Here is a 24,534-nt window from a genome sequence, read left to right on the forward strand (position 1 = left end):
TACAAAAACCACAGTAACATAAAACTATAGTCCCGGACATACAAAACAATAATACTGACACTGTCATTCAGAACTCCAAAAACTTATTTATCATACAGCAGCTGCCTGAATGAAGACATTTACCAGAACCAAGCTGACAGAGAAGATCATACAAAGAGAGACATCAACAGAAAACACTAAGAAAAATGATAACATTTAAATCCCTTGTTTATTTGATACTTGCTATTTCAACTAGAGCCTTCCAAATCTCTGACTGCTTAGATAACTGAATGACATAAACTGTGGAGCATCGAACTTTCATGATCTTGAAACAAAAAACTGACACGTTACAGAAGAATCCCCAATATAGACTAGCTGAAACAGAGGTAGAGTAAAAGCGTTACACCCTGGTTGGCCTCACATAAAATTTCCCTGGTTCAGAAGGATGACCAACAATGAAGTTCCTGTTGCTGTCTAACATGCTTTCTGAACTTCCTGACAGCAACGCAATGAGGCCTCCTCCATGCACCCTTCCTTCAGGAATTAAGGCAGGAGCTGATGTGACACCTAGACCGACTGAAAGACTACCATCCCTCCATGTAGATCCGATACATCCAGCTATTTGCACACCAGTGTTGTCCATCATCATATAGTCACCACAGGTATCCTCAGTAGTGATAACTTTATTCATGATGCCAGAAGTATTTGAATCCTGGAACATAACACCCGCTGTAGCACCTCCATGAACTCGTTTGTCCTGAACCAAGCCACTGTGTGATGTACATAATCCACTCTTTCCCCTAGCCAACGCATTACAAGGGCTGTCATCTCTGCCAAAATCTGAACCCTGATGTCCCCAAGAGCATCTTTTACCTCCCCCATGAGCCTTGCAAAAGTCCGTGCTACCTTGTGCACTTTTGCTGCACGCTTCAAATCTGCACCTCTTCCCTCCACCATGTCTGACACAATAATCTGTTCGGCCTCTGGCACTCTTGGTGCATTCAGGCACGGCACACCTCTTACCACCCCCATGTGCTACACAAAAAAGGGTACCTCCATGCACACTCTTTGGGCAGACCCCGCCACCCCCAAAAGAACACCTTTTCCCTCCACCGTGGCCCTTACAAAATGGTGTGCTTCCTTCTGCGCCCTTAGTGCATCCTTCGAATGTGCATCGCTTGCCACCACCATGTGCCTTGCAAAACATTGTGCTTCCCTGAGCCCCTTTTGTGCATTCTGGATACTGACATCTTCGACCACCTCCATGGGAAATGCAAAGACCTGAGAGACCTTCAGCGCTTTTTGTACAATTCTCCTTTGTGCACCTCTTTCCACCCCCATGTCGAATGCACAGTCCAGATTTGCCTCGGGCAGCACGACTACAGCCCTCCTTACTGCATCTCCGACCACCACCATGAGCGATACAAAAATCTGTACATCCTTCTGCACTCTTTGTACAACCTAGAAATTCACACCGCCTACCTCCACCATGGGCCTTGCAATACGCTGTTCGACCCTCGGCTCCTTTATGGCACCCAGGCTTCTGACATCGCCTACCACCACCATGAGCAATGCAGAGACCAGAGGCACCTCTTGCTCCCTTTCCACATCCCTGAAACTGACATGTTTTTGTGTTACTGCTACGCTGCTGTGTAATCCCGGAAGTGCAAGTTACTGAACTCTTTGGTGTTGTTACTATGCTGGAAGAGATCTCTGGAGTTGTTGGAGTTGGTTTCAGTTCTTTTAGACTCTGTTCAATGAAAAGACTCGGTGGAACATGATTTCTTCTCTTCCAATGTGAGGAAGTTGACTTTTCACCTTTATTATTTGTTCCCCCAACCGCCTTCGGATATTCAATGACATGATGAGATGGACTCAAGCAAGGATGAGTAGTAGAAACATCAGATTCAGAAGGCATGAAAGACAAACTTAAGTCTAAATTAACCTTAGGCCGCAGTATGGGCGCATTATTATTGGAGGTGACACAGTTATTTAGATAAGGCGCCTTCTCATTTCCAAGATGGAGAGAGAAGTCCAATTCAAGATCCATAGATGACCCCTCGTCAGTTTCTTTGGCAGAAGAGACTGTGGTACATGCAGTAGCTGAACTTCCCTTACTATCTGAGGAACTTGAAGCACGACCTAAACCCAGACATAGTGGCAACTCAATTTGTTGCTCCACAGATCCGCCAGACAGGCTCCATTTTCTCTTAATTCCCTTCGAAGCTGACAAGCCTGCCGAGACTGACGAACCGGGAAAATCAAGTCGCAATGTGGTATCTGCACAATCAGCTGCAGATCCATCTCCTCCAAGATGGACGGTCCTGTGTAGATTCTTCACTGAATTTAAAGTAGGTTTGACAACGAAACCTTGACTGCGGAACCTTGCATCCATCAACCGACCAACTCCTTATATGACACACTCCGTGTACCAAAAAAATAGCTCGCCTGACTTCCGGGATTATATTAATTATTTACAAAAGACACTAAGCTCTAAGGTTAGAACTACAACTAGAATCAGATGCTTTCACAGAAAATCCCTCCCCCGCTAACAAATCCTGATGTGTCCTTACGATCCATTTTGATGATTTACTTTAAGCTTCAGTTAATTAAAACAGATTCACAGACTTCAATTCTTCATCTTAACCACGCAACTGTCCAACATCCTGCTCCACAATAAACGCATGGTTACAGAAGGCCAGTAATTAGAACACATAAACCCAAGCTTACTAATTGTGAAAAAGAAAGGCTAAACAAGGTTCAACTACTACCAATGCATAACTGATACATTCCCAAACTCTAAAGTCGCATAGAACATTATAAACATATGAAATGTAGCAAATACGAAAAAGTGTGATTATTGTGTACAGATAATTTACTAATCAAATGTTGCTGACTGTAAATCACGTAGTTTTGAAGTAATGACAAGCTTAGGATGTTACTATCACCAGTGAATAAATTATATACCTAAATGAAGGGTCATCATCCTGGATCTAGCAGAAGAAATTTCCATATATGTAAGTAATAGAAAAGCTCATGTATCACACGCACAAATTTGTCAAAGCCCATTCACCGCCACATACTCCTACAAGATAACATGTACTGTGACTCATGATAAGTTAGATATCCGGCGCCACTCAATCCTTATTATTTCTTAGTCTTCATTAAACTAAACAAACTCCAACTTTAATCACATATAAAGAATGAGAAGCATGGCTTTCAAGATTCATTTCAAGTAATAATATACTAATCCCAAAAGAGTAAGCAATGAATGGTAAAAATGAAAAAGAATCGGGGAAAAAAATGTCTTCTAAGTGATAATTAAACACAATCCCATGAAGAAAGTATACTCATTCAAATGGAAAAGCTTTACACATAACACACTGTAGCAGTTAACCAATCAAAAAAACCAGGGCCGGTTTTTGAGGCGTGCAAGGTGGGCGACGGCACAGGGCCCCAAAATTATAGGGGCCTCAAAATTTAGAAATCAATGTTTTATTTAATAAAATTAAATTTCGAAAATGAAATTGAAAATTAAAAATTATATATTTATTTTAATTCTGTTTATTTATAAATAAATAATTACATAATCTAATAGATTAGTTTATTATGTCTATTTGCATTTTAAATCTTTTATGTTGTATCTTTACTTTTTATATAATAATTTCTCTTTTATTAAATGTTTTCATAATGTTTTTTACATATGATATTTTTTCATATGTACTATAAATTTCATTCTTTTCACTGACATATAGATATATCTCATATAAATTCATATTAATTTTGTTTAAAATATTAAAATTACTATTATTTATTAACATTATTTATCTTATTTTAAGTGACATGTTTTAATTTTATAAAAAAATAATATTTTTATTATTTATTTATTTTTATAATATACATATTTTTTATTATTATTTGAGGCCTAATTCATATTACAGCACAGGGCCCCAAAATTCAAAATTCTCCCAGACGGCCCTGAAAAAAACACATGAAAAAAGTTGCTTTCAGGAAATAAATTGATTGAATTACATACCTGTAAAGAAGGTAAGCTGTAATTGAGCAGTAAAATTCTAATCTTCACCAAAATCACGACAAACGCAGCTACAAACACAACAAATTCACAATTCTTATCACCAACCTGAAAAACAGGCAAAAAAAACACATAAAGATTTGAACTATCTGTGCAAAACTCTGCGAATTAACGAAATCAAATCAGATGAACTTGAATCTGAACAGCCAAATCACCAAGTTAAATTACAAGGTGGGTCTGCAAGTAAAGCTAAAAACCATGAAGAGAAACAGATGTAGAAATTCATGTATGAGTAAGTATTGTTGATAAGCAAGTATAATTACCTTAAGGAATTGATAGAGATTGAGATAGGGCTTCGTGGAGGCGCCGGCGAGAATTACTTGTATATATATAGCCAGAGAGATGCGAAGAGAGAGAGAGAGAATTATGTGTGTGAAATGTGCGCGTGTGGGTTAATAAAGTCCAGAGATAAAAAGGGCGGTGAAAGTAGCGCACTTTAAAGAGAGTGGCGTACATTAAGGCAGCCGTTTCATTTTCGCAACTTCCTTTTCTTAACAACTACGAGTCGTATTATTATCGGATTAGATCTCGTTTCTTTATTTTTTTCCTTAAATTTTGACTACTGTTACACAAAGGAAAGAAGCCCCCTGAATATTTCTTCTTATGGTGACCTGATAAACTAATTTTCGAGAACGAGTATATCTTAAAAATTGAATATATATTACACAAAAAGATATAGGGATGGTTTAGCTTAAAATGATTTATTTTCCATGATTTAATTTAAATATTATTTTCTACACTTCATACATGATAGAATTTTATTAGGGAAGGGCAATATGTAACCTATTACCTATTCCATAAAGTTGTAAATAATAAAAATGATGCTTTTATAAATAATATTTTATTCATAAAATAAAAATCATTTTGATTTTTCACATATTTTGAGACGAAAAAATGTATTTGTATAATTATATTTAAAATTTTGATTTAAATTTTTACTTAAAATAAAATAAAATAACAAAATGTGCCGGTATTTTTCTTTGCCCTTAAATTCTGTGTAAAAAATATTTTAAAATGGATAAATATTTATTCTCATAAAATATTACTATCGGACATGTGAGGTGGAGAGTGAGGCTGCCTCGGAGTTTGAACCCACCAACCCACCACAAAAGATAGGTAAGGGGGCGTGGCGAAACGAGATTGGGTCTTTCGGTTGCTACAAGGAGACCCAAGGTTACGCGCCGACCGGTGGATGAACATAGACGGTTTCCTAGGTGATGTTCGTATATTAATGATTTTAATAATACCATGATTAGTAGAAATTCAGCATTTACTACTCTGGATGCCACTTTCTTCTCCTTGGCAGCGCCTCGTCACCGCTTGTTGTGCCTTTCCGCCAAATCACCTGCGGACCCCACGCGCTCCAACCTCATTCCATTAATTTTAACTCGACCGGGATGCGGCACGTTAGTTCTGTAAATTCATACTTCCTCGTTCTTATATCTCTCTCATTTTTTTACGGTTATTATCTTGCGATGTTCCTCTCATTTCTTTACGTTATTATAAATAGTAAATTTTTTCATCACTACACGTCTGCACCCCATATTTTCCCTGCTATCTCATACTCCCTCCGTCCCTATCTCAAATTTATTATTAAATATTGATAGGTCCCACCACTTCATCCACTTTTTAACTAAATTTACTACCTTTTTTTTAATCTCCGTGAAAGTCAAACAAGCTCATATAAAATGGGACGGAGAGAGTATTTAACAATAAAAACTACTATTACACCCACTACTTTCCTCCACCATCTCAAATCTATTATTAAATATTGATAAGTCCCACCACTTTACCCACTTTTCATCTAACTTTACTTATTTTTCATACATTGTCTTGGTGTTCGTGTCCCTCTCCAATGTAAACAATTGAGAGGGACGGAGGGAGTAAAAATAAGTTATTAAAATCATGTCTTGTTAAAACATTAAAATGTTTATGAAGTAATTGAAAAAATGTATAAGATTTAATTAGGACAAGAGAAGTATATTTTTCATTTTCAAACTAGAATCAAGCATTTATTTTTCTTCATCAACTAAGTTTTTGAATTTCAATTTATATAGTATATTATTTAATTAAAAGAATAAATTAAAATTCTCACAGTATCTATATTTAATTATTTAGCAATACTCCGGTGAAATTATGTTTTTTTAGACGATTAGAGAAATTAAAATCATAAATTAGTAGTGTACAGAAGAAGTGGCCCATGACCCGACTCAAAAGCTAATTTGCTGTAAAGTTTTCTGAGATGTATAAGAAGATGAGAGTTGAATATCTACTTTGCTGTTTGCACTAATGTATGCATGGGGACTAGAAAGTATATCCATTCCGATATTCCGTTATTCTGACGCACGTGCTTTGTCTCCTTCACCATTTTCTCCTGTATTAATATATTTTTAAGAGTTTAAATATATTTTTGCACATCTGATTTTCAGAGGGACATCATTTGTAATATCATATTTTAAAAGTCGTCATATACAATATCATAGTTAAAGGGGTCGTTTGGATGAGTTTAAAATAGGTGCTTATTACTTAAAATAAATAAGTGGAGTAGAAGTTAGAAGCAAGATAAGACTTATAAGTGATTAAAGTGTTTGGAAAATAAGCAGAAGTCCTGAGACAAAAGCTAGCGTTCCTGGCTTTTTATAAGTGCTTCTTGACTTATTACACAAACGGTACGAATAAGTGCTCATAACACTTATAATCTCTGAAGCTGGACTTATAAGTGTTCTCCAAACACCCACTAAAATCCGTCACAGGTTGTGTTCTTTTATTTGATTTCTAAGACATCGTTAACATAAATTAGGTACATTCGTCATTTTATCTAACTAACAACTTCTTTATCGATTTAATGAAGTTGCACCTCTTTTTCATTGTAATTTAAAAGATTATCTTCAATCTTGAAATTTCCAGACAATTTTCAATATCAAATCGTGTTTTGTCAGAGGGAGAAGTCGTCGGATTCGATTGTGCGACGACGACGTAGCAGGAGTTTAGGATTATTGAGATAAAATGATGAATTTATCCGTTTTATGTTAAGTTAACGACGTACATAGATTTGACGGAAGAACATAAATTATGACAGATTTTAAACTACGATATTGAATGTGATAGTTTTTAAAGTATAATAGTATAATATTAAAATGTGTTCCCTGCTTAAAAATGCATGTACACAAAATGTATTTTAGTATTATATAGTTATATATAATAAAAGTAAGTGAGATAATTTGGTCACATGATTTTATGGTCATGTCACTTTCCCAACACCTGGGTTTGTATATAAATACTTCCTATCATTTTTTGTTCTTTTATTTGCTTCAAATATTTTTCCCTGCTTTTATATTTTAATTTTATAGAACAATTCTAATTATTAAAATTTTTTAACTAATGAGCTATTATATTGAAAATAAAAGTTATAAATAATCTTTCTAAAAATATTAGATTTCAGCCATACTCTTTCCCTATCTATAAACTATAATTACTAGCTTACAGCCCGTGCAAGGCACGGGAATTTTTTAATTATTTATAAAATTTTTAAATATATTTTAAATGATGCGAAAAAATTTAATTTATAAATAATAAATCAAAATTTTCAATAAAATAAAATTTGAAATTATGATTTGTTTGTAAGTTAGAACTGTTGTAAATACACCATCACAGCCATTTATGACTTCAAATAAACTATTATAATCAAGTCATTCCTTTTCTCATATGTATCATGTCAAAATATTAAATTCTTTTTATCAAATTGTAATGAAATTTTGAGTTGATTGTATGAGGCCAACTTCTATTAGATTATATTTATAAATGTATGTGATTTAAATATTTTTCTAAATTATGGTTCTAGATTAATATTGATAAACATAATTTGTTTTGAATTAAGAAAAGGAATCATAAACATGCAATAAGAAGGTGTAATCTGTTTTGGATTAAGAAAATTTTTTGTATTTGTTCCTCACATAAATCCAGCTTATTAATTTTAAAATATATTATATAAAAATTGTGACGGTGCGATTTATATATATATTTTTTGAAACATATGGTTGATTTATATGATTCTACAAATAAAACTGGCAGGAAATATTTATTTTACATTAAAAAAATTCATAAACGCATGAAAGAGAGAATTTGTTTTGGATTCAGAAAAGGAATCATAAACATGCAAATAGCTATCAGTTGCCTTACAGAATAGAAGTTAATTTTGTTCTGATCTAACGGTGCTTATTTGTTCAATATACGATCCAACGGATGATAAGCTTTTGGACCATGAAACCATGCGACCAAATTATCTCCCTTACGCTTATTATATATAAGTATATAATAGCCATGATAATTAAATCTGTCCAACCTTTAGAGACTTGTAAGAAATCTGTAATAAAATTGCACATCATTTATCAACCTATTGAACCGATAGGTTTTATTTATAACAATTCAATAATTTTTTATTCTCCTATTTGATATTTTATTTTTAATATATAATTTAAGATATTTTAATCATGCAAATAAATTTATTGTTTTAAATATGACAAATTTTAATGTATGATTAAAATTATTTTTTTACGTTCTGGTCTGAACATATAGGAAGTTGTAATTTTTCTGAAAATGAATAACTCATTTTTATAAATAAAAATATTAAAATATAAATTATATTTCAACAATAAATCCCTATACTTGTATCTGTTGGTGCAAAGATCCCATGCATCACCTCTCTCACCATTTGGTGGAGACGTAGGAGTTCGATACTTCCGTTAAGGAATGAAATCTTAATTTCTACTGAGCAAGTACTTGATGTGTTTTAATAATTCTACTAAAACAACTTTTTTAATAATTAGTTTTGTTAAATTATATTTATATGCAAAAAGCAAAATGTGCTTAGATAATAAAGAAAGAAAAAAGAAAAGAGAGTAAGTATAATAATATAGTAAAAAAGCAAACTCTCAAAGTTTGAAAGAGGAGCAAAAGTAGGAGAAAGAAAGCTAAAAGAATAAAGTGAGAGGAGATTTAAAAAATAAACTATATATAGTCTTTTGTTCAATTATTTATATATTATTATTATATTTATCTGCAATCATGTATTTACGCTTATTATTTAATTATTTATTTGAAATGTATATATACACTGATGATCTCTGAACTCTTTGGTTAGAACGTTAATCTAATATCTTTATCTTAAACCGACTCTAATTTACAATATACTCCCTCCGTCCCAATATACATGTTCTTTTTCAAAAAAAAATTTGTCCCAAATTGTTTGTCTCTTTCTTATTTTAATGCAAAATTTGATGACAATTTTTCAAAATTTTGTTTATAGTAATTGTTATGTCCAAGATTTGACTTTCTAAAATTAATATCTATTCTCCCTTTTTAATGCATTAAATGAGGTATTTTGTTGAAATTGTTATCCAACTAACTTTTTCCTTGATGATTGATATGTGTATTTTTTTTAAAAAGAACACGTAAATTGGGAACGAGGGAGTATTACTAAAGGAGAAATATAAATTTAGCACAAAAGCATCTTGTTTTAATCCAGAGTACAGCAACCACAGCAGCGAGCAGAGAGAGGAGTCTCCCCGGCGGCAGCTGTAAAATTAACGGCAGAGAGCAGCGGCGGAGATAAACAACCGGTGACGGCAGCGTCAGCAGGTGTGTTCTCCCTCTTTTCTTCTTGATTATTCAAAATTACCCCATTGGAACATTTGATTTATCATGTTACAGATTAGTAGGCCTTCTACTTGCTTTAAATAGGGTTTGTTAATTTGGGAGTTGAATCGGGTCGGGTTGTTAAATTAGGGTTATGATTGTTTGGAAATAGGTCTCAAAGTTTAGCAATGTTGGTCTGTAACTATGGAACTATCTTAAAGGTTGTTTACTTCTCGAAAACCATTCGACTATAATTTTGGAATTAATGCTATCGTACTCAAATTGGAAGTTGATTGAAAACGAAAATAAGGTAATGGGAATTACAACGAAATGTGAAGACTTAGCTGAAAGACTGATCAGGTTTGAAAAAGGATCTTAGAGTGTCTAGGGTTGGGCCAGGAGGGTCGTGGGATCCCTAGAGAGTCCATTTTATGAGATTTCTCGGAGATCAAAAGGGGCACGGATGCTTTATTTATCACCAGGTAAAGATGAATACTATATGGTAGCGGCGGGAAATCCTTTGGCTTTGAATCAGGGTCTTCAGGAAGAACAGGTTGTTCCAGCTCGATATCGTCAAGAATTCCTGACTATTTCATGGGAAGAGGTTCATCTTCGAAGTATTTTTTCCTTCCAATACTTTTCTATCGGAGCTTCCCTCATTTTATCGAGCATGATGATGCGAATCGTGAAACATAAAACCGAAATGATAGCTGATAACATTCTTCCCTCAAGTTTTCTTTCAGCCTCAACTTGATATATATAGTTGTACATGTCCCAATGTGGATTAATCAGATTGGTGAGAAAGGTGTATATTGGGACTAGTCTATTCGTTTCATGGTCTTTATCTGTAGAACATATATCAAAGGACAGTCAGTCACTCGGAAACATAAATTACCCCTGTATGTCTGCTACTAGAATTCCTTGTGGCTCTGACCCTATATTTTTGTTTTATTGTCTTGTAAGTGCCAAAGGATGACCTTTAGGATTGTAAAAATTATATAAACTATACTAGAGTTATCTTTGAATTGCACTTCTGCGGTGATGATTGCAATCCAGTACATGTCATCCTGCACTTGACTACTTCATTATTTCTTTCACACAAATCATATTTCATATTTTGCTCTCATGAACAATCTATTGTACTATTCGTTTTTTTAACATCCTATCTTGTTAATCTATACAGCACAGGGCAAAGGACGGATTTCGGATTCCAGCTTTTGCTTTTTACATTTACCTATATCTGACAAAAATATCAATGGGAGCCTCCAGTAGACCGAAGTTGTCAGGGTTGCAAAAGCAAGTGCTTGCTCTTTATAGAGAATTTCTGCGAGCAGCTCGGGCCAAATCAACTGAAGATCGAAAGCAAATTGAATTAATTGTTTCTGAACAGTTTCGTCGCCATTCAACCCAAGTAGATCGCAAAAATTTTCTTTATATTGAACACCTGCTTCGTCGTGGAAAGCACCAACTTGATCAGCTAAAAAACCCAGCTACTGTTGGACTATCATCCTTGAATGTAAAAGTTTCAGATGCCAAGCACAGCTAAGATACAAACAGGGTTAGAAAATTGAATAACATTTTCTAATGGTGTTTTTATTGGTTGGGAAGCAAAGGTAATCAAATGATCAATTATAACAATGGCAAATCATCTCTGTGTGAGAGATTTTAATATTTGCTTTGTACTATATATAGGGTGTGGATACAATACAATTATTTTTTAAATAAAATAATATACCCCTATCGAAGCTCAAAGATGTTTGCATTGAGGGATTGTATACTCTTTTCCTTGTTCATAGGTATCTCAGAAGGATGTAAATTGTCATGTGGAGGAGTGAATTCTTATGAACGGATATATTAAACTAAACTTGTTGCTGATTACTCTATTTAGGTGATAAGGCTTCTTAAGACAACGAAGTGTCTGGCTATAGAAAATCATGGACACCAAAACTTGCTTTACTGATTTATACTAAAAAATCCAGATTGTGTTTGCTGCAAGAGAAACCAGTAACTCAATTTCAAGCCAAGCTCAGAAGGTTGCAAGGACTTTGTAATTTGTGTCAATATCAGACAGGATAAGGGTACATATATGATGCGTATTATGCATACATTGTTCGTTCCGTATGTTTTGAATAACTAAGTTCGTCTTTCCTGCAGTCTTATGATATACTTTTAGGTTAGTTGCAAAGATTGTTCTGTAGTTCTGTTTGACTGTATGAGATAGAATGGGGTGGGAATTGAAAGGAAAAATGTGAAGAGGTGAATTTGAAAGATGTGTGTGTGTGTGTGTGACCCAACTCAACGACAATGACCAGTGGAATGTTCTTTGCTGGCAGCAGACACAGCCTTTTAGAGCTCTGTATTTTTAATGCTTTGAATTACTGAGAATACAGTAACAGGGGAACTAAAGTAGATCCTACAGGATAAAGGTCAGAGGAAAAAACACACGTAATCTTCTGTTTTTTACTCATGGTAGATTCTACGAGAACATTTAACTGCCAGAGTTGAGAGAGCTCTGCGCAGATCATTCTTATATTCTGGTTTAGCTTGATGCTGGGAACTAAGAGCCTTGCTGATATAAGCTAATGGATCACTTAGACTAGCTGATCTCAGTGACCTGTTTAATTAGTTTTGTCATTTGTGTCAAAATGCTATATACTGATCGGCCAAACCCCAGGTGTCTTCATAGAATGCAAGACAGGTTTACAGATGCAAAATAGGATTAATCCCTCCACCTCCACCTCCACGTTGGCCGGGCCGGCCTACCAATCCTGGTGCCAAATTTAAGCAATTTACCCCGCTGAATTAATATGCACTGAAATCATTCCTACATGACACATGCATCAGGTTTTGCCAACTACCGGAATCAGTGATCCTGGAAATGGTCTGTACTTTTTGAAATGCGACAATTTCACTCATGAAATATTTTAGCACTTTCTGCTTCTAATAAAGTATTTATTATTATATTATAATTATACTAACAAGTGAAACCATAGTTCAAAACATTCAAGCCGCCCTTATTTAATCAACCTCAACTTCTTAAATAACTAATAATTAAAATTGAGCTAATTGGTTGTTTGAGAACTTATATTTCATTTGTAGTCCTTAATTTGATCAAAGGACCGGTACATTCAAATATATATATGTGTTAAAGCTGAGACGCAATCTAACATTATTAATAATAATATCAATACACTCCAACCGCGATAGGGAAGCCACAGCACCCAACTTCGTCGCATTCACTAGCTCATTATGCCTCAACTTGTATAAAATTTTACACATTATTTCATATATTAAGTAATTCATCAACATATTAATATTGATTACCAGCATTCATAAAACTTGATATCAACACTAAGCCTGAAGTACACTTCCCCTTCAAACGAGTCCGTCATAACCGTCGCAACTCCCCGGTGCATGAAGAAATCTCCGGTGCCCCCGACGATACTAATATCCCTAGTCTTGTTCATCAACGGATCGGCCCCAATGAAATTAATCGTGCCTTGATAATCCGTGGTGTTTAGAACAAACGAGAACCCTAGCCATGCAGTGTAGGTGTTTTTAGTGTCATACATGTACATCCCCTGGGCTCTCCCTATTGGTGGAGAATGAAGATTGTTGTCAAGTGTAATCGGATCATCAAAAACCGCAATATTTCCGAAATGAAATTTATCGGCCAAGATCGTTAAATTCGCGCCTTGCGGGGCGGCTACGATGGCTGAGGTTGCATTAGCTGCATTTTTGCCGTTGTAAATAATATCGTGGAAAAAGAGGAGCAAATGCTTGCATGGTTTATGCTGCTTCTTGGATTTCCAAGGAGAAGATGCAGATGAGAAAGAAGAAGAAAATAATAGCAAGGATAGAAGGAAGATATGAGGAAGTGAAGTAGCAGAAGCTCTTGCTCTAGCCATTGCGAAATTTCTTTATGAGTAGATGTGAATATTTACTACTAATGCCTCTCCTTTTATGGGAGAGCTACTCCGTGTAAAAATGGGCAAGTTAAATTAGTTGGTTGGTCATTGGTGGGATGGTCACTTATCACATGATATTATAATGGCGGCATCTTTCTTGGCATGGCTTAGCTTGATTCCTTATAATGATACAATTTGCTTCCATTTGAAAAAAAGAAGAAAGATACAATTTGCTTCATTATTTATTTATTTAATTTGAGGGGAAAATATTAAGACAAGATACTTAACAAAACAAATATAGAAATTTAGCCGGGACAAACCGTCGATGTGAAACAAAAAATGAGCTAATAAATAGTCGTTTTATTTTCAGATCGTTTAACACATAGAATATTTAAATTTTACAATATAAAAGGTATTATAATGATATTTCGAACAATACAAGACACATCAGTTATGAAATTAGTAGTGTCGTAAATGATTTTCACATAAATAATATCTGTAATTTAATATTCGGAATTATCCTAAAAATATGAACAATATTTGTTATGGAAGGAGAATCTTGCTGTATCAATCCAACGAAGAAAATATTCTAATTTGCTTGATTCCATCAATTGACACTCGACACGTAAAATTAGTATCATAGCCATGCGGCCCATGCTGCAGAGGATTTATATTTGTTCTTGCATTGTTTCTTGAAAAATATGTACGTAGGCCACCAGCCCACCATACTGGACCTTTTAAGGTTATATAATGATTGTTTTTTGAAGAAAGGTTATATAATAATTGCTGATAACGAAATATAATATCCTCTGCCGGTTTTTATTAGTGTAATTTAAAACATCAAATTTCTAACTTTTCTGGTTGTTTAAGAGTCAATTTAAAAAATGTGAGTTTTTTTTTTTTTGAAAAAAAGAAATTAATTAATTCAATAATGAAAAGCCATACGGCATCTACAAGAACAATCGAGTCGAACAAACATGAAACAGATCATATCGCTGATTAATCTAGTCTTTATAAAGACACAATCAAGCGATTTGTTGAAATTGATATATACACATATAGCCTTCATCAAAACTTCATCAAAATCCGTTTGAGCTATCGATCGTAACTTTGATCCCATATAAATCTTTACCACTGAATCAATTCCTTGAAAATCTGGCAGATTCCCGGACATTGAATCACACCAAAACACACCAAAAAAACACACCAAGCTCTCACAAGGAGAGAATAAACAAAACCCAAATAAATTGGGAACAAAACTCACCCAAAAAAGATTTTGTCAAACAAAGACACAATCTTGAAAGATAGAATTAATCCTTACCGGGGAGGAGTATTATTGAAAAGCAAGGGCAAAACAAAGAAATTCGGGGCTTTCCACCGGTGAAAACCGATGGAAGCCCCTCACGACGGCCGGGGGAAAAGGAGAAGTTTGAGAGGATTTTTTTTAGGGTTTATTGAAATGTGAGTTTTTTAATTCCGCATTCTGGATTCTATTACCCTTCGCTTTAAAATATATATTAAATGCATTATAGTCTATTATCTCGTAAGCTTTACTGGAAAACTAATTGTACTTTATAAAATCATAGCTTATCAATTCCCCTGAGAGGCTGAGAACTTTTTTTCTCAAAGTTCAAAAAAGTCACTTGATGACTCCGTGTTTATATTGGATATGAAAATATTAGATTTTAGAGAATTCATGCGTATTTATTTAAAATATTATACTATAAATTATCTTGATACTTGCTTATTATACTGCAAAACCGTACAAATAGGCCAAAAAGTAGCTGAATTGTAGATAGATATATAGCGAACACAGTCCAATTATTTGAGAGGGTTTTTCCCGTTCTGGAACTACTGTAACAAAAAAAACAAATACTCCCTCCGTCCTATACTGTTTCTTTTTGGGACGTCCAAAAATAATAAACTTTTATAATACTCCATAAAAACAACACTACGCCAACTTTTTTTCACTATCTCCATTCTATAATAATATAAACACTATTACACCAACTACTTTTTTCCAATATCTCAAATTTATTATTAAATATTCTAAGACATCCATCCACGTTCATATTATTATCCCATTATATTTATATGATTAGTAACATGCACCTTGGGCTTTTTTCCATTTTCTGGTAAAAATTTGGTGTGGGGTTGGTGCCTTGGCGATTCATTTGTAGTATTATATATCAAGTCAACATATTTCATATCTTTGCATTTTTCCGTTGATAACCAAATTTACTCCCGGTAAAGAAACACCCAATTTATAAAATATAAACTTCAAAAGGCCTGAAAATGCGTTTTACATTGAGCTGTGAATCGTGATACATGAAAAATTCTTCCAAAATTTAAATATATAATGATACAAACTCTATATCAGTATGAATAATCAGCAGATACGGGGCACAAATGATGTTTGATTCATGGGTTTTTTTTTTTTTTTTTTTTGAAATAGGGAATGGGACCAAAAAATAAATAAATAAAGTAAATGAATGATTCTAATTAATATCAGGATATTTATCAAAATTATTATTTTTTATAATTTTTTTTTTTTTGCAATTTTACCATCTTATAAAAATTATCACAAAAACACTTTCAATCGAATATACAATAATATGCAACTAAATACACATTTATATTTTTGTCGAAAGTTATATCGACCTTCCTAGATCAAAATCACACCATGTTCCTATGCTCTCCCAGCTGTTCTTCTAGGAATATGGGGTGGCAATCTGTATTAACAGCCTTGATCATTCAGGAAAATAACCAGCCACGGTATATAATCTCTCCGTAAATATTCTCTGAATAAATCTAGATTTATTCTTTGTACTCATCTCTCTCTCAGTGGCCAGTGCTCAATCATTTTTATTTTATACAGTAACTCCATTTTAGGATGTTGACAACCGAGGCGGCAGTAGCAGTACTGTGTAACATGCAGGCATTCATGCTTGGTAGGTGCCGCCTCCTGTGTTAGTCTTAAACAGGTCACAAACTACACATCCCCATAAGTAACGACTAACGAGTTTAGTGATCAAGAGAAAGACGCATCAGATTAGGAACTTGTTTGTTTCAGCTTAAGTCAAAAAGTTGTTTATTACTTTAAACCGAAAAATGTTTGTTTATGTGATACGTCAAAAAAGATTAATGTCAAAAATTAGGCGGAAACTAACTTAAAGTCAGAATTTAGTCAAATAACTTTTTTCAGTTACTTAATTTTTTAAACTTTTCTTTTGATAAAATTTATCCATATAAATCATTTTTATTTTATTATTACATTTTTAATAACTCATAGATCATTATTAAATCAAAATTATCTAAACAGATAATTTAATCTCCCATTTCTCTCATTAACTCACTTTAAGTCATAAGTTATAGTAAGAGCAAGTCCAACAGTATCTTAAATGATGTCCTAAATCAAAATTTAAGACAATTGAAGTAAATGAATGCTCCAACAAGTGTCTTATTTTTTTTTAAGCACCACTATCCACGTCCTAAATCAATTCTGCCAATAAAAGAATTAACTTCCTTTCTTTACAACATATATCTCTCTCCTCACTCCTTTTCATTTCTCCACCGTAATGATTCAAATATATTTTAATTTTAATTTCATTAATAAGACACAATAGACATATTGTTGGTGTTAATATATTAAAATGATATCAATACTATCTTTTATTACATTTACAACACACTTGGATGGTTAGACTTACTCTAAGCTTAGATTCTATACGTAAGAAACAGAAAACAACTATAAGTGCCCAGTAGTCATCGACAAAATATACAATGATTAGAACAATCCACACTGATCCCCACACAAACCAAAGCAGAGTCAAAACGTTCCTTCTTGGTAAGCAAGAGCGCTCTATGATGTCACAGACTTTACGATCCAACTACAACACATACCTTGTGTAGACTAGTAGCAAAAACGACTTTTAGTAACTTGATTAAACTAACGGATTGTCTAACCTGTGCCCTCAGGGCGTGCATTTAATACACTTCTACCGTGGTTGACAGCTCATATGATATTAATATGATATTAATACAGACTACTTTTGATTATTTCTCACGTTTTCCTTTTTTTTAATTTTTCTCTTCTTCCTAACCTTTTAACAATACGTATCGGGAAAAAAATGATGCAAGTAAAGTATAGCATAAGGTATGGATCACAATACACAAGACTGGAAAACTAAGCAATAAGTGAAAGTGGTTTCCATTAATATGATTACCGAGAGGAAATTATTCATCTGAAGAAAAGTCTATGTTGATCACTAGTCACATTTTTACTCGGTTGGTGGCCTCTTATGATTTCGTATTTGATTTCTGTTTCATCCTCAGAACTGTGTTTTCTTCTTCTCTAGACAAAAGGGTCTGTATCGAAAAAGTCAAATTGTAAAAGATACTCTGAGAAATATGTGTTATAGTAATTAAATTGAAGAGATTTGATGATTATCTTCTAAAAACACTTTTGTGTAGGAAAAGAATCACATTCTATTTAATAATATGAAAAATATTATGATGTTCAGTATATAGTTTGTATGTGGTAATGGTAATTAAAATTATTGAAATTGATATTCTTAAAAATATTTAAACAATATAGAATTTCAACTAATAAGATACTGTTCCTTACAAAAAAAAAAACTAATAAGATAATGTTATTTCTGTTTTCCAATGTTCGAAAATAAAATTTGGATTAAGTCGAAGATTTCATTTTGGAAGATGAAATTACTCCCTCCGTCCCTTTTTAGTTATCACATTTCTATTTTTGTTGGTCAAATTGACTAATTTTTGACTAAAGATTATAAATCACTTTTTCATTATTTTAAAAAACTGAAAATTACATCTTAAAGTAGATTAAAAGTTATTTCCGGTGATATTTTTTTTTTATTTTTCTACTTGATAAAATATTAATAAATTTCAGTCAAATTTTAGTAAATTTAACCGGCACAAACCCAAATGTGACAACTAAAAAAGGGACAGAGAGAGTATTGTTTTACAAATTCTATTACTTTATATGTTTTTCATACACAAAATCTAAGCATCAAGTTCAAGTCACTTGTAAGAACAAAATGTAAGATGAACTACAGCTACAGCTGCACATAACATAACATTTTGATCAATTACTTCGTGAACAAACTTATAATTAAAAGTAAGATGATAACATATATTGTCAACAAGACAATCAGTTCACTATTTTTCATCATCGTCACTAGACTCATCATCTTTTCCTTCATCTTCTGATTTCAGAGAAGCCAGTGAATGCACAGACATGTTACTATGATATTGTTGCACAACTAAAACCGAAGCCTCTGTTGAGAATTCTGGAGTTACTAAGAAGCTCCCAATCGGTCCTAATTCCGGGGTGTCTGTTTTTGTCAGCAAAGATCTAGCTATCTCACCTTCTGGAATTCTTCCAACCAAGAACAAATTGCACTTGCTAAACTCGCTTATGACTTCAATAGTTTGTGCAGCACTGTTAACTATTCTTTCTTCGTATTTCATTTTCTTGTCTGAGATGGTTCGCTTTAAATCATCGAGAACTTGGTCATCTATAGCCCTTTCTTCAGCATTGGTGAAATCAGACATATCAACACTAATGACACCCCCTGTTACTTTAGAATCCAGAACAAATCTTACAACTATTAGGCTTATACCGGGATGCTCAGCCATTCGTTTTCCATAAGCAAGTGCTTCATGGTCATCATGTCCTCCGAAGAACAACACTGTCATGACATAGTCTACGTTTCTGGCTGTGACATGGGAGGAGCCACCAAGGCCGCGGTCTATCAAGATACCAACTGAGCAAGGCGCACGCTCAAGGACTTTTCGGTTAACTTGCCTGAACTCACTTCGAGTAGTCTCTAGGAGTCCATCAAGCCTTTGATGCCTATGGAAAGGGAGAATTATCATAGCTACCTTTTTAGTATCTGCACTTCCACAGATGTCTTCGTGCATCGTCGCCATTGGGGAAATTGCGGTGGTTGGTTGGATAGACACTTTGCTTAAATGCTGGAAAGTCTCAAAAGCTACAACAATTTGAGTAGAATCAGAGCTTCCCACCTTATTCCAGAATGGCAGTCCATTTCTTCTAGCCCTGTGAACCATAAGCATAGAAGATGATCTTTCAGATAGTTCCATCAGGTGCATTGCATACACACGAAGTCCTCCTCTTCTTCCAGTGCCCCGTGAAGCTTCAATGAGATTTATCAGAGAAGGAATATTTCTAGCGCCGTGGAAGCACGCCAAAATGCGGAGCTGAGAGTTTGTCTCGCTCCTTTCAACTGTTCGGTGCTTGTATGCCTTCTTATCCACTTTTTTATGCGGCTTATATACCGCGACAACTAGAGGTGTTGTGATAAATGTTGTGAATAGCGCCATCAAAACTAAAATTGCGAATGTTTGATCATTCAACACCTGTAAAATATGAACTTCAAATCATCAAACACCATATAACAAAGGACATAACATCTTTATATATGAATAATAAAGTTGACTGAATCATACCCCTCGGTCTTTCCCAATGTTGAGGACGATAAGCTCCACCAAACCTTTCGTATTCATTAAAATACCCAAAGCCAGAGCCTCCTTGAAAGGCATTTTACACAAAAGTGAGACCCCGACAGTGCCAAATATCTTTCCAATACAAGCCGTAGCTATGACCATAACTAAAAGACCCCATGACTGAAGCCCTTTGATTGTGGTGACATCGGTTTTCAAGCCACTTGATACGAAGTACAATGGAAGTAGAAGCCCTGAAACAAGATCTTCAACTTTTTCCACAAGAGCGCCTGCGAAAGGCCCATCTTTTGGAACCAGAACTCCGATCACAAAAGCCCCAAACAAGGCATGGATGCCAATAGTATCAGTGACAAATCCAGCAGCCAAAACTAGTGCTAAAATAGCACAAACATACATTTCATCGACGGGTTCCCCTTCTGGACAATGTCGCGCCATCCATTTAAACAAAGGGGGCACGACAATTATACAACCGACAATAAAAGCAGCACCGCACAACAAAACCCATAGTGAAATCAAGGGTGAACGTCCAGAGCCCGAGAGGGCAATGGCAAGAGCAAGCAGAATCCATGCAGCAACATCATTGACCGCTGCAGCAGACATAGCCATTCGGCCAACATCAGTAGTTAAGAGCTTGAGTTCAGCTAAAATACGCGCTAAAACAGGAAATGCTGTGATTGAAAGCGCCACGCCCATGAACACAAGAAATGGAGCTTCATCGACACCCTGAGAGATTGTTCCTCGAAGAACAAAGGACACTCCGATCCCTAAAACAAAAGGGACACTAATTCCAGCCAGAGCAATGGCTAGGGCTTTCTTTCCAGTACGGCCAAGTGCTTTTGGATCAAGTTCGAGTCCAACAAGGAACAGAAAGAAGAGGAGGCCAAGATTGGCCACGGTATCCAGCACTGTGTGGCTCTTCTTAGGAAAAACCGCGTCGAGATACGTTTTGCTGCGACCAAAAGCTGACGGGCCAAGTAAAATCCCCCCCTGCAAAAATTGTTTAATGATCATTTATTAAGACAAGTATTCGACAAACTAAAAAACTTCTCATTAATCTTACTACTTAACATGTGTCCACGAACACACACTAGAAAAACGGTTAAACTTACAACTATCTCTGCAACAACCCGAGGTTGGCGCATTGGTTTGAGAAGGTAAGCCAAGAATCTTGTAAACACAAGAACTAAGCATATCTGTAAGATAATCAAAGGAAGTGCATAGTCAAGAGGACTATCTCCTTGAAAGACTCCATTAGACGTGGCCTTCATAGGATGTGGACAGTCAGTTCCATTGGATGCCATTTTCCTCTAAAACAATCTCAAAACTACACACCAGTAACAAATACCTGCAATTTAAAATCAAGATATATCTGTAAATCAGATTAGAAATTGTACATATAGCATCATATATTATCGAAATCCAAAGTGTCGTGCTCATTCTTGTATATAAAATATAGTTGCACTAAGTTCAAAGATACGTGTGTTAATTAAGTTCATAATAATCTAAGTACTCATCTATTATATCAGATCATTGGATCTGAAGTATTTATAAAATATATTAGAAGTTAATTTGAAGGATTGAAGAGATTCAGATAAGGAGAAAGTTTGAGCAAGGTAAAGAAATTCAAATTGTACTACTTGAACTAACTAAACACGACACGCGTTGTGAACTTGCGCTACTGATGACAATTCTAGGTGTTGAATTGACTAATACTAGCTATTGAACTCTATATTATCTTGTAGCTAGCTAGCTCCGATTCAGACTTGGTGTCGAAATTCCAATTAATCGAAGTCGTTATGGCTCATACAGTACTTCACACGGACTCATAAATTAGGCTGTGCAATAAGTCTAACCGTACATGATTCCCAAATCAAAAGGATCTTAAAAAAAAATTAGACTCGTCATAATTTTGAAATCAACTGCTCTAACAAAACTCGCACAAATTCTTTTTACCGAAACTCTCAGTCTCCCACATCTACATATATATATATGTATAACTTCTGTATAACTTCATTCATATGTAAAAGAATCCACATGCATGTTTTTTTACCACACAAAGTATCTTAAAATATTTTTAGCACGTGGCCTCGAATATTATTGAGACTTGACTTCAGTATAATATTTATTTACGTAAAAAGAGATATTTAAAATATAATACGAAGTAATTTGCATCTTTGCGTTCCGATGACAAATATATAACTGTCCTATAAGAGGGGACAAATTTCCTGGTGACAAGAATACCCCTGCTCTTGGCTCGGAATCATAATAGTACCGTATAGTATTTCATGATCACAGTTTGTCAAGTTACAGATAGATGCGTGATTAGGGGGACTAATAATGTAAGTCGTCGATATTAATAGATTAATGACAAGATATTAATTTCTACATCTGGACACAACACATGCATGTCACTATGTCAGCGTATCACTCTCTATTCACAGAATCGGATTATATACTATAAACACACATGCCTAAAAGAGAAAGGGAGTTACCTGATCTGAATGAGCAGCTTAATGGTTCCGAGGATTCTGATGTATATGTTTCTGTCTGCATGTAAATGGAGACAAAGGGGTGTTTGGGTACAACGTTAACTCGTGTGGTTCCGGAGACGGAGGAAGAAAGCTAACTGAGGAATCAGGGAGTTGTAATCAAATGGAAAAGTCAAGTGAGTTGTGCATAAAAGGCTTCAGTTGTCCCGTATATATAGACCCGCCCATGTATGCACTTTACCCGAAATGCCACTATGGTTTCTTCAATTTACGTGTTGACTTATTGAGTGGCTAATTTATGTCGCTTTTGCCTGTTTTGGATCAGGGGTGGACATTAACAGATAGTACTTGATACATTAATATAATTTAGTTATTCAAAAATTTATATTGGCACAGGAGTTTCCTCTTTTTTAAATTCGCAAATTTGCCCCGATAATAAAATTTCGGGAAAATAGATTTTTTTGTCACCGAACTTATTATGTTTTTAGAAACTTGCCACTCAACTAATTTTTTTTTCCTTTTAGTTACTGATGTTAGGTTCGGAATTTTTTTTGCCACTAAAGTTAGGTTCGGATTTGATTATTACCATTATATTAATTCTTTGTAGTATTATTAAAATATAGTGATAACTTGTAATATTTTGATGATTTGATATATGTCCATTTTTATATATATAGTACTTTTATGTACCCAAGATCGTTTATCTTCGGTGATAAGAGTTAAACACGCATTTTACGGTTTCTAAAAGTGTACTCTCATAAATTATTTTATTTTTTCTTCCGAATAGAAATTTAGTGTCTGAATTTTTATACGCAAAAAGAAAATCTCATAAATCATTGAAGATTAAGTTTTTCTCTCTATTTATTTATCTTTATCTTGAAAATTATAATAAGATAAAGTTATTAAAAATTACGAGGATAAATTTAAGAGAGATCTTAGGCTGAACTAGGTGATTGGAACTTTAATAGTGAAAAATGATGCATCGTATCACTCAATTAGACTTTATTTTATCATGGAGAACATAAATTATTTGAAGTCATTGATTCAATACTGATGATTTAATGAATTTTTAGAATTCTAATTACGATTTTTCCTGATTTTAATTTATATCACCTCATTTTATGTTATTATTGCTATATACAAAGATATAAACATACATCATATTATCAAAAAAAATTATATACTATCACTATGTATTAATTATGCTACAAAAAATTATCACAATGCTAATAATCATATCCGAACCTAAGTTAGTGACTAAAAACAAATCCAAACCTAACATCAGTGACTAGAAGGAAAAAAATTTTAGTTGAATGGCAAGTTTCTAAAAACATAATAAGTTCGGTGACAAAAAAATCTATTTTCCCTAAAATTTCATTAGTTAATTTAAAATGTTATCAAACCATCATTAGGCAATATGTATACTAGCGAGATATATTTTTCGCTAAAATGATTATGTAATTTTTTAAAAAAATAACAATTACTCAAATGAGATTATTTGTAATTATGATTATGTAAATTATATCTTTTTTTTTTAATTCCACAACTATAACAAACATAACATCGTCACAGTTTATGACTTTATGCTAAGGTCAAGGATATAGAAAGTTGGATTAATTGTAAAATTTTATATGATCAATCTAGATGTCAAAAAATGTGTTTTAGCTAAAAGTTTTTATCTCTTTTTTGCAAATTGAGAGGGTTAGATGCAATACGTATCTGATACGGTAAACGACGTTAAATTTGCAAGTTTAATATATTTAAGCATTCATAGGATTTGAACAAGATTGAATAGTTTAAATAATGAGATCATTTTCAGTTATTCTCATATATTCGAATTCATTTTTCACTCAACTTAAGAAATATTAGAAATATATATCCTTGTAAGGAATATAACTCTGAATTTTAAAAAATG

At 33.9% G+C, this 24,534-nt stretch overlaps 4 protein-coding genes across 8 annotated transcripts; 1 reads left to right on the forward strand and 3 right to left on the reverse strand.

The window, feature by feature from the left end:
* LOC108208907 (uncharacterized) lies at positions 1-4,524 on the reverse strand. Of its 5 annotated transcripts, none has more exons than XM_064087765.1 (4): positions 4,336-4,495; positions 4,016-4,120; positions 2,947-3,064; positions 1-2,645 (listed from the first exon to the last, which is right to left on the reverse strand). In XM_064087765.1, the coding sequence occupies exon 4, from the start codon at positions 2,372-2,374 to the stop codon at positions 380-382; it is 1,995 nt and encodes a 664-aa protein (XP_063943835.1). In that variant the 5' UTR covers positions 2,375-2,645; positions 2,947-3,064; positions 4,016-4,120; positions 4,336-4,495; the 3' UTR covers positions 1-379. The 5 variants fall into 5 exon arrangements, with proteins under 5 accessions (XP_063943835.1, XP_063943837.1, XP_063943834.1 ...); XM_064087767.1 differs by having other exon boundaries at positions 4,016-4,083; positions 4,336-4,486; XM_064087764.1 differs by lacking the exon at positions 2,947-3,064 and having other exon boundaries at positions 4,336-4,524.
* A 5,043-nt stretch (positions 4,525-9,567) lies between these two features.
* Positions 9,568-11,458, forward strand: LOC108206983 (succinate dehydrogenase assembly factor 1, mitochondrial). Its single transcript, XM_017377439.2, has 2 exons — positions 9,568-9,709; positions 10,890-11,458. The coding sequence occupies exon 2, from the start codon at positions 10,962-10,964 to the stop codon at positions 11,250-11,252; it is 291 nt and encodes a 96-aa protein (XP_017232928.1). The 5' UTR covers positions 9,568-9,709; positions 10,890-10,961; the 3' UTR covers positions 11,253-11,458.
* A 1,488-nt stretch (positions 11,459-12,946) lies between these two features.
* LOC108208453 (disease resistance response protein 206) lies at positions 12,947-13,659 on the reverse strand. Its single transcript, XM_017378982.2, has one exon. It carries the CDS (start codon positions 13,612-13,614, stop codon positions 13,027-13,029), a length of 588 nt encoding a protein of 195 aa, XP_017234471.1. The 5' UTR covers positions 13,615-13,659; the 3' UTR covers positions 12,947-13,026.
* Positions 13,660-18,597: 4,938 nt separating this feature from the next.
* Positions 18,598-22,804, reverse strand: LOC108206680 (cation/H(+) antiporter 18). Its single transcript, XM_017377060.2, has 4 exons — positions 22,623-22,804; positions 21,240-21,475; positions 20,116-21,117; positions 18,598-20,025 (listed from the first exon to the last, which is right to left on the reverse strand). Exons 2-4 carry the CDS (start codon positions 21,429-21,431, stop codon positions 18,802-18,804), a joined length of 2,418 nt encoding a protein of 805 aa, XP_017232549.1. The 5' UTR covers positions 21,432-21,475; positions 22,623-22,804; the 3' UTR covers positions 18,598-18,801.
* Between the last annotated feature and the right edge of the window lie 1,730 nt (positions 22,805-24,534).

This window comes from Daucus carota, chromosome 2 (genome assembly GCF_001625215.2).
Source record: "Daucus carota subsp. sativus chromosome 2, DH1 v3.0, whole genome shotgun sequence".
In the NCBI taxonomy this organism is placed as follows: Eukaryota; Viridiplantae; Streptophyta; class Magnoliopsida; order Apiales; family Apiaceae; genus Daucus; species Daucus carota.

Excerpts from the sequence above, each read along its gene's own strand:
- LOC108208453 (XM_017378982.2), bottom strand. The coding sequence starts at position 13,614 with ATGGCTAGAGCAAGAGCTTCTGCTACTTCACTTCCTCATATCTTCCTT.
- LOC108206680 (XM_017377060.2), bottom strand. The coding sequence starts at position 21,431 with ATGGCATCCAATGGAACTGACTGTCCACATCCTATGAAGGCCACGTCT. Across the intron at positions 21,118-21,239 it reads GGGTTGTTGCAGAGATAGTT|GGGGGGATTTTACTTGGCCC; the intron begins GTAAGTTTAACC and ends CAATTTTTGCAG. Across the intron at positions 20,026-20,115 it reads ACATTGGGAAAGACCGAGGG|GTGTTGAATGATCAAACATT; the intron begins GTATGATTCAGT and ends CATATTTTACAG.
- LOC108208907 (XM_064087764.1), bottom strand. The coding sequence starts at position 2,374 with ATGGATGCAAGGTTCCGCAGTCAAGGTTTCGTTGTCAAACCTACTTTA.
- LOC108206983 (XM_017377439.2), top strand. The coding sequence starts at position 10,962 with ATGGGAGCCTCCAGTAGACCGAAGTTGTCAGGGTTGCAAAAGCAAGTG.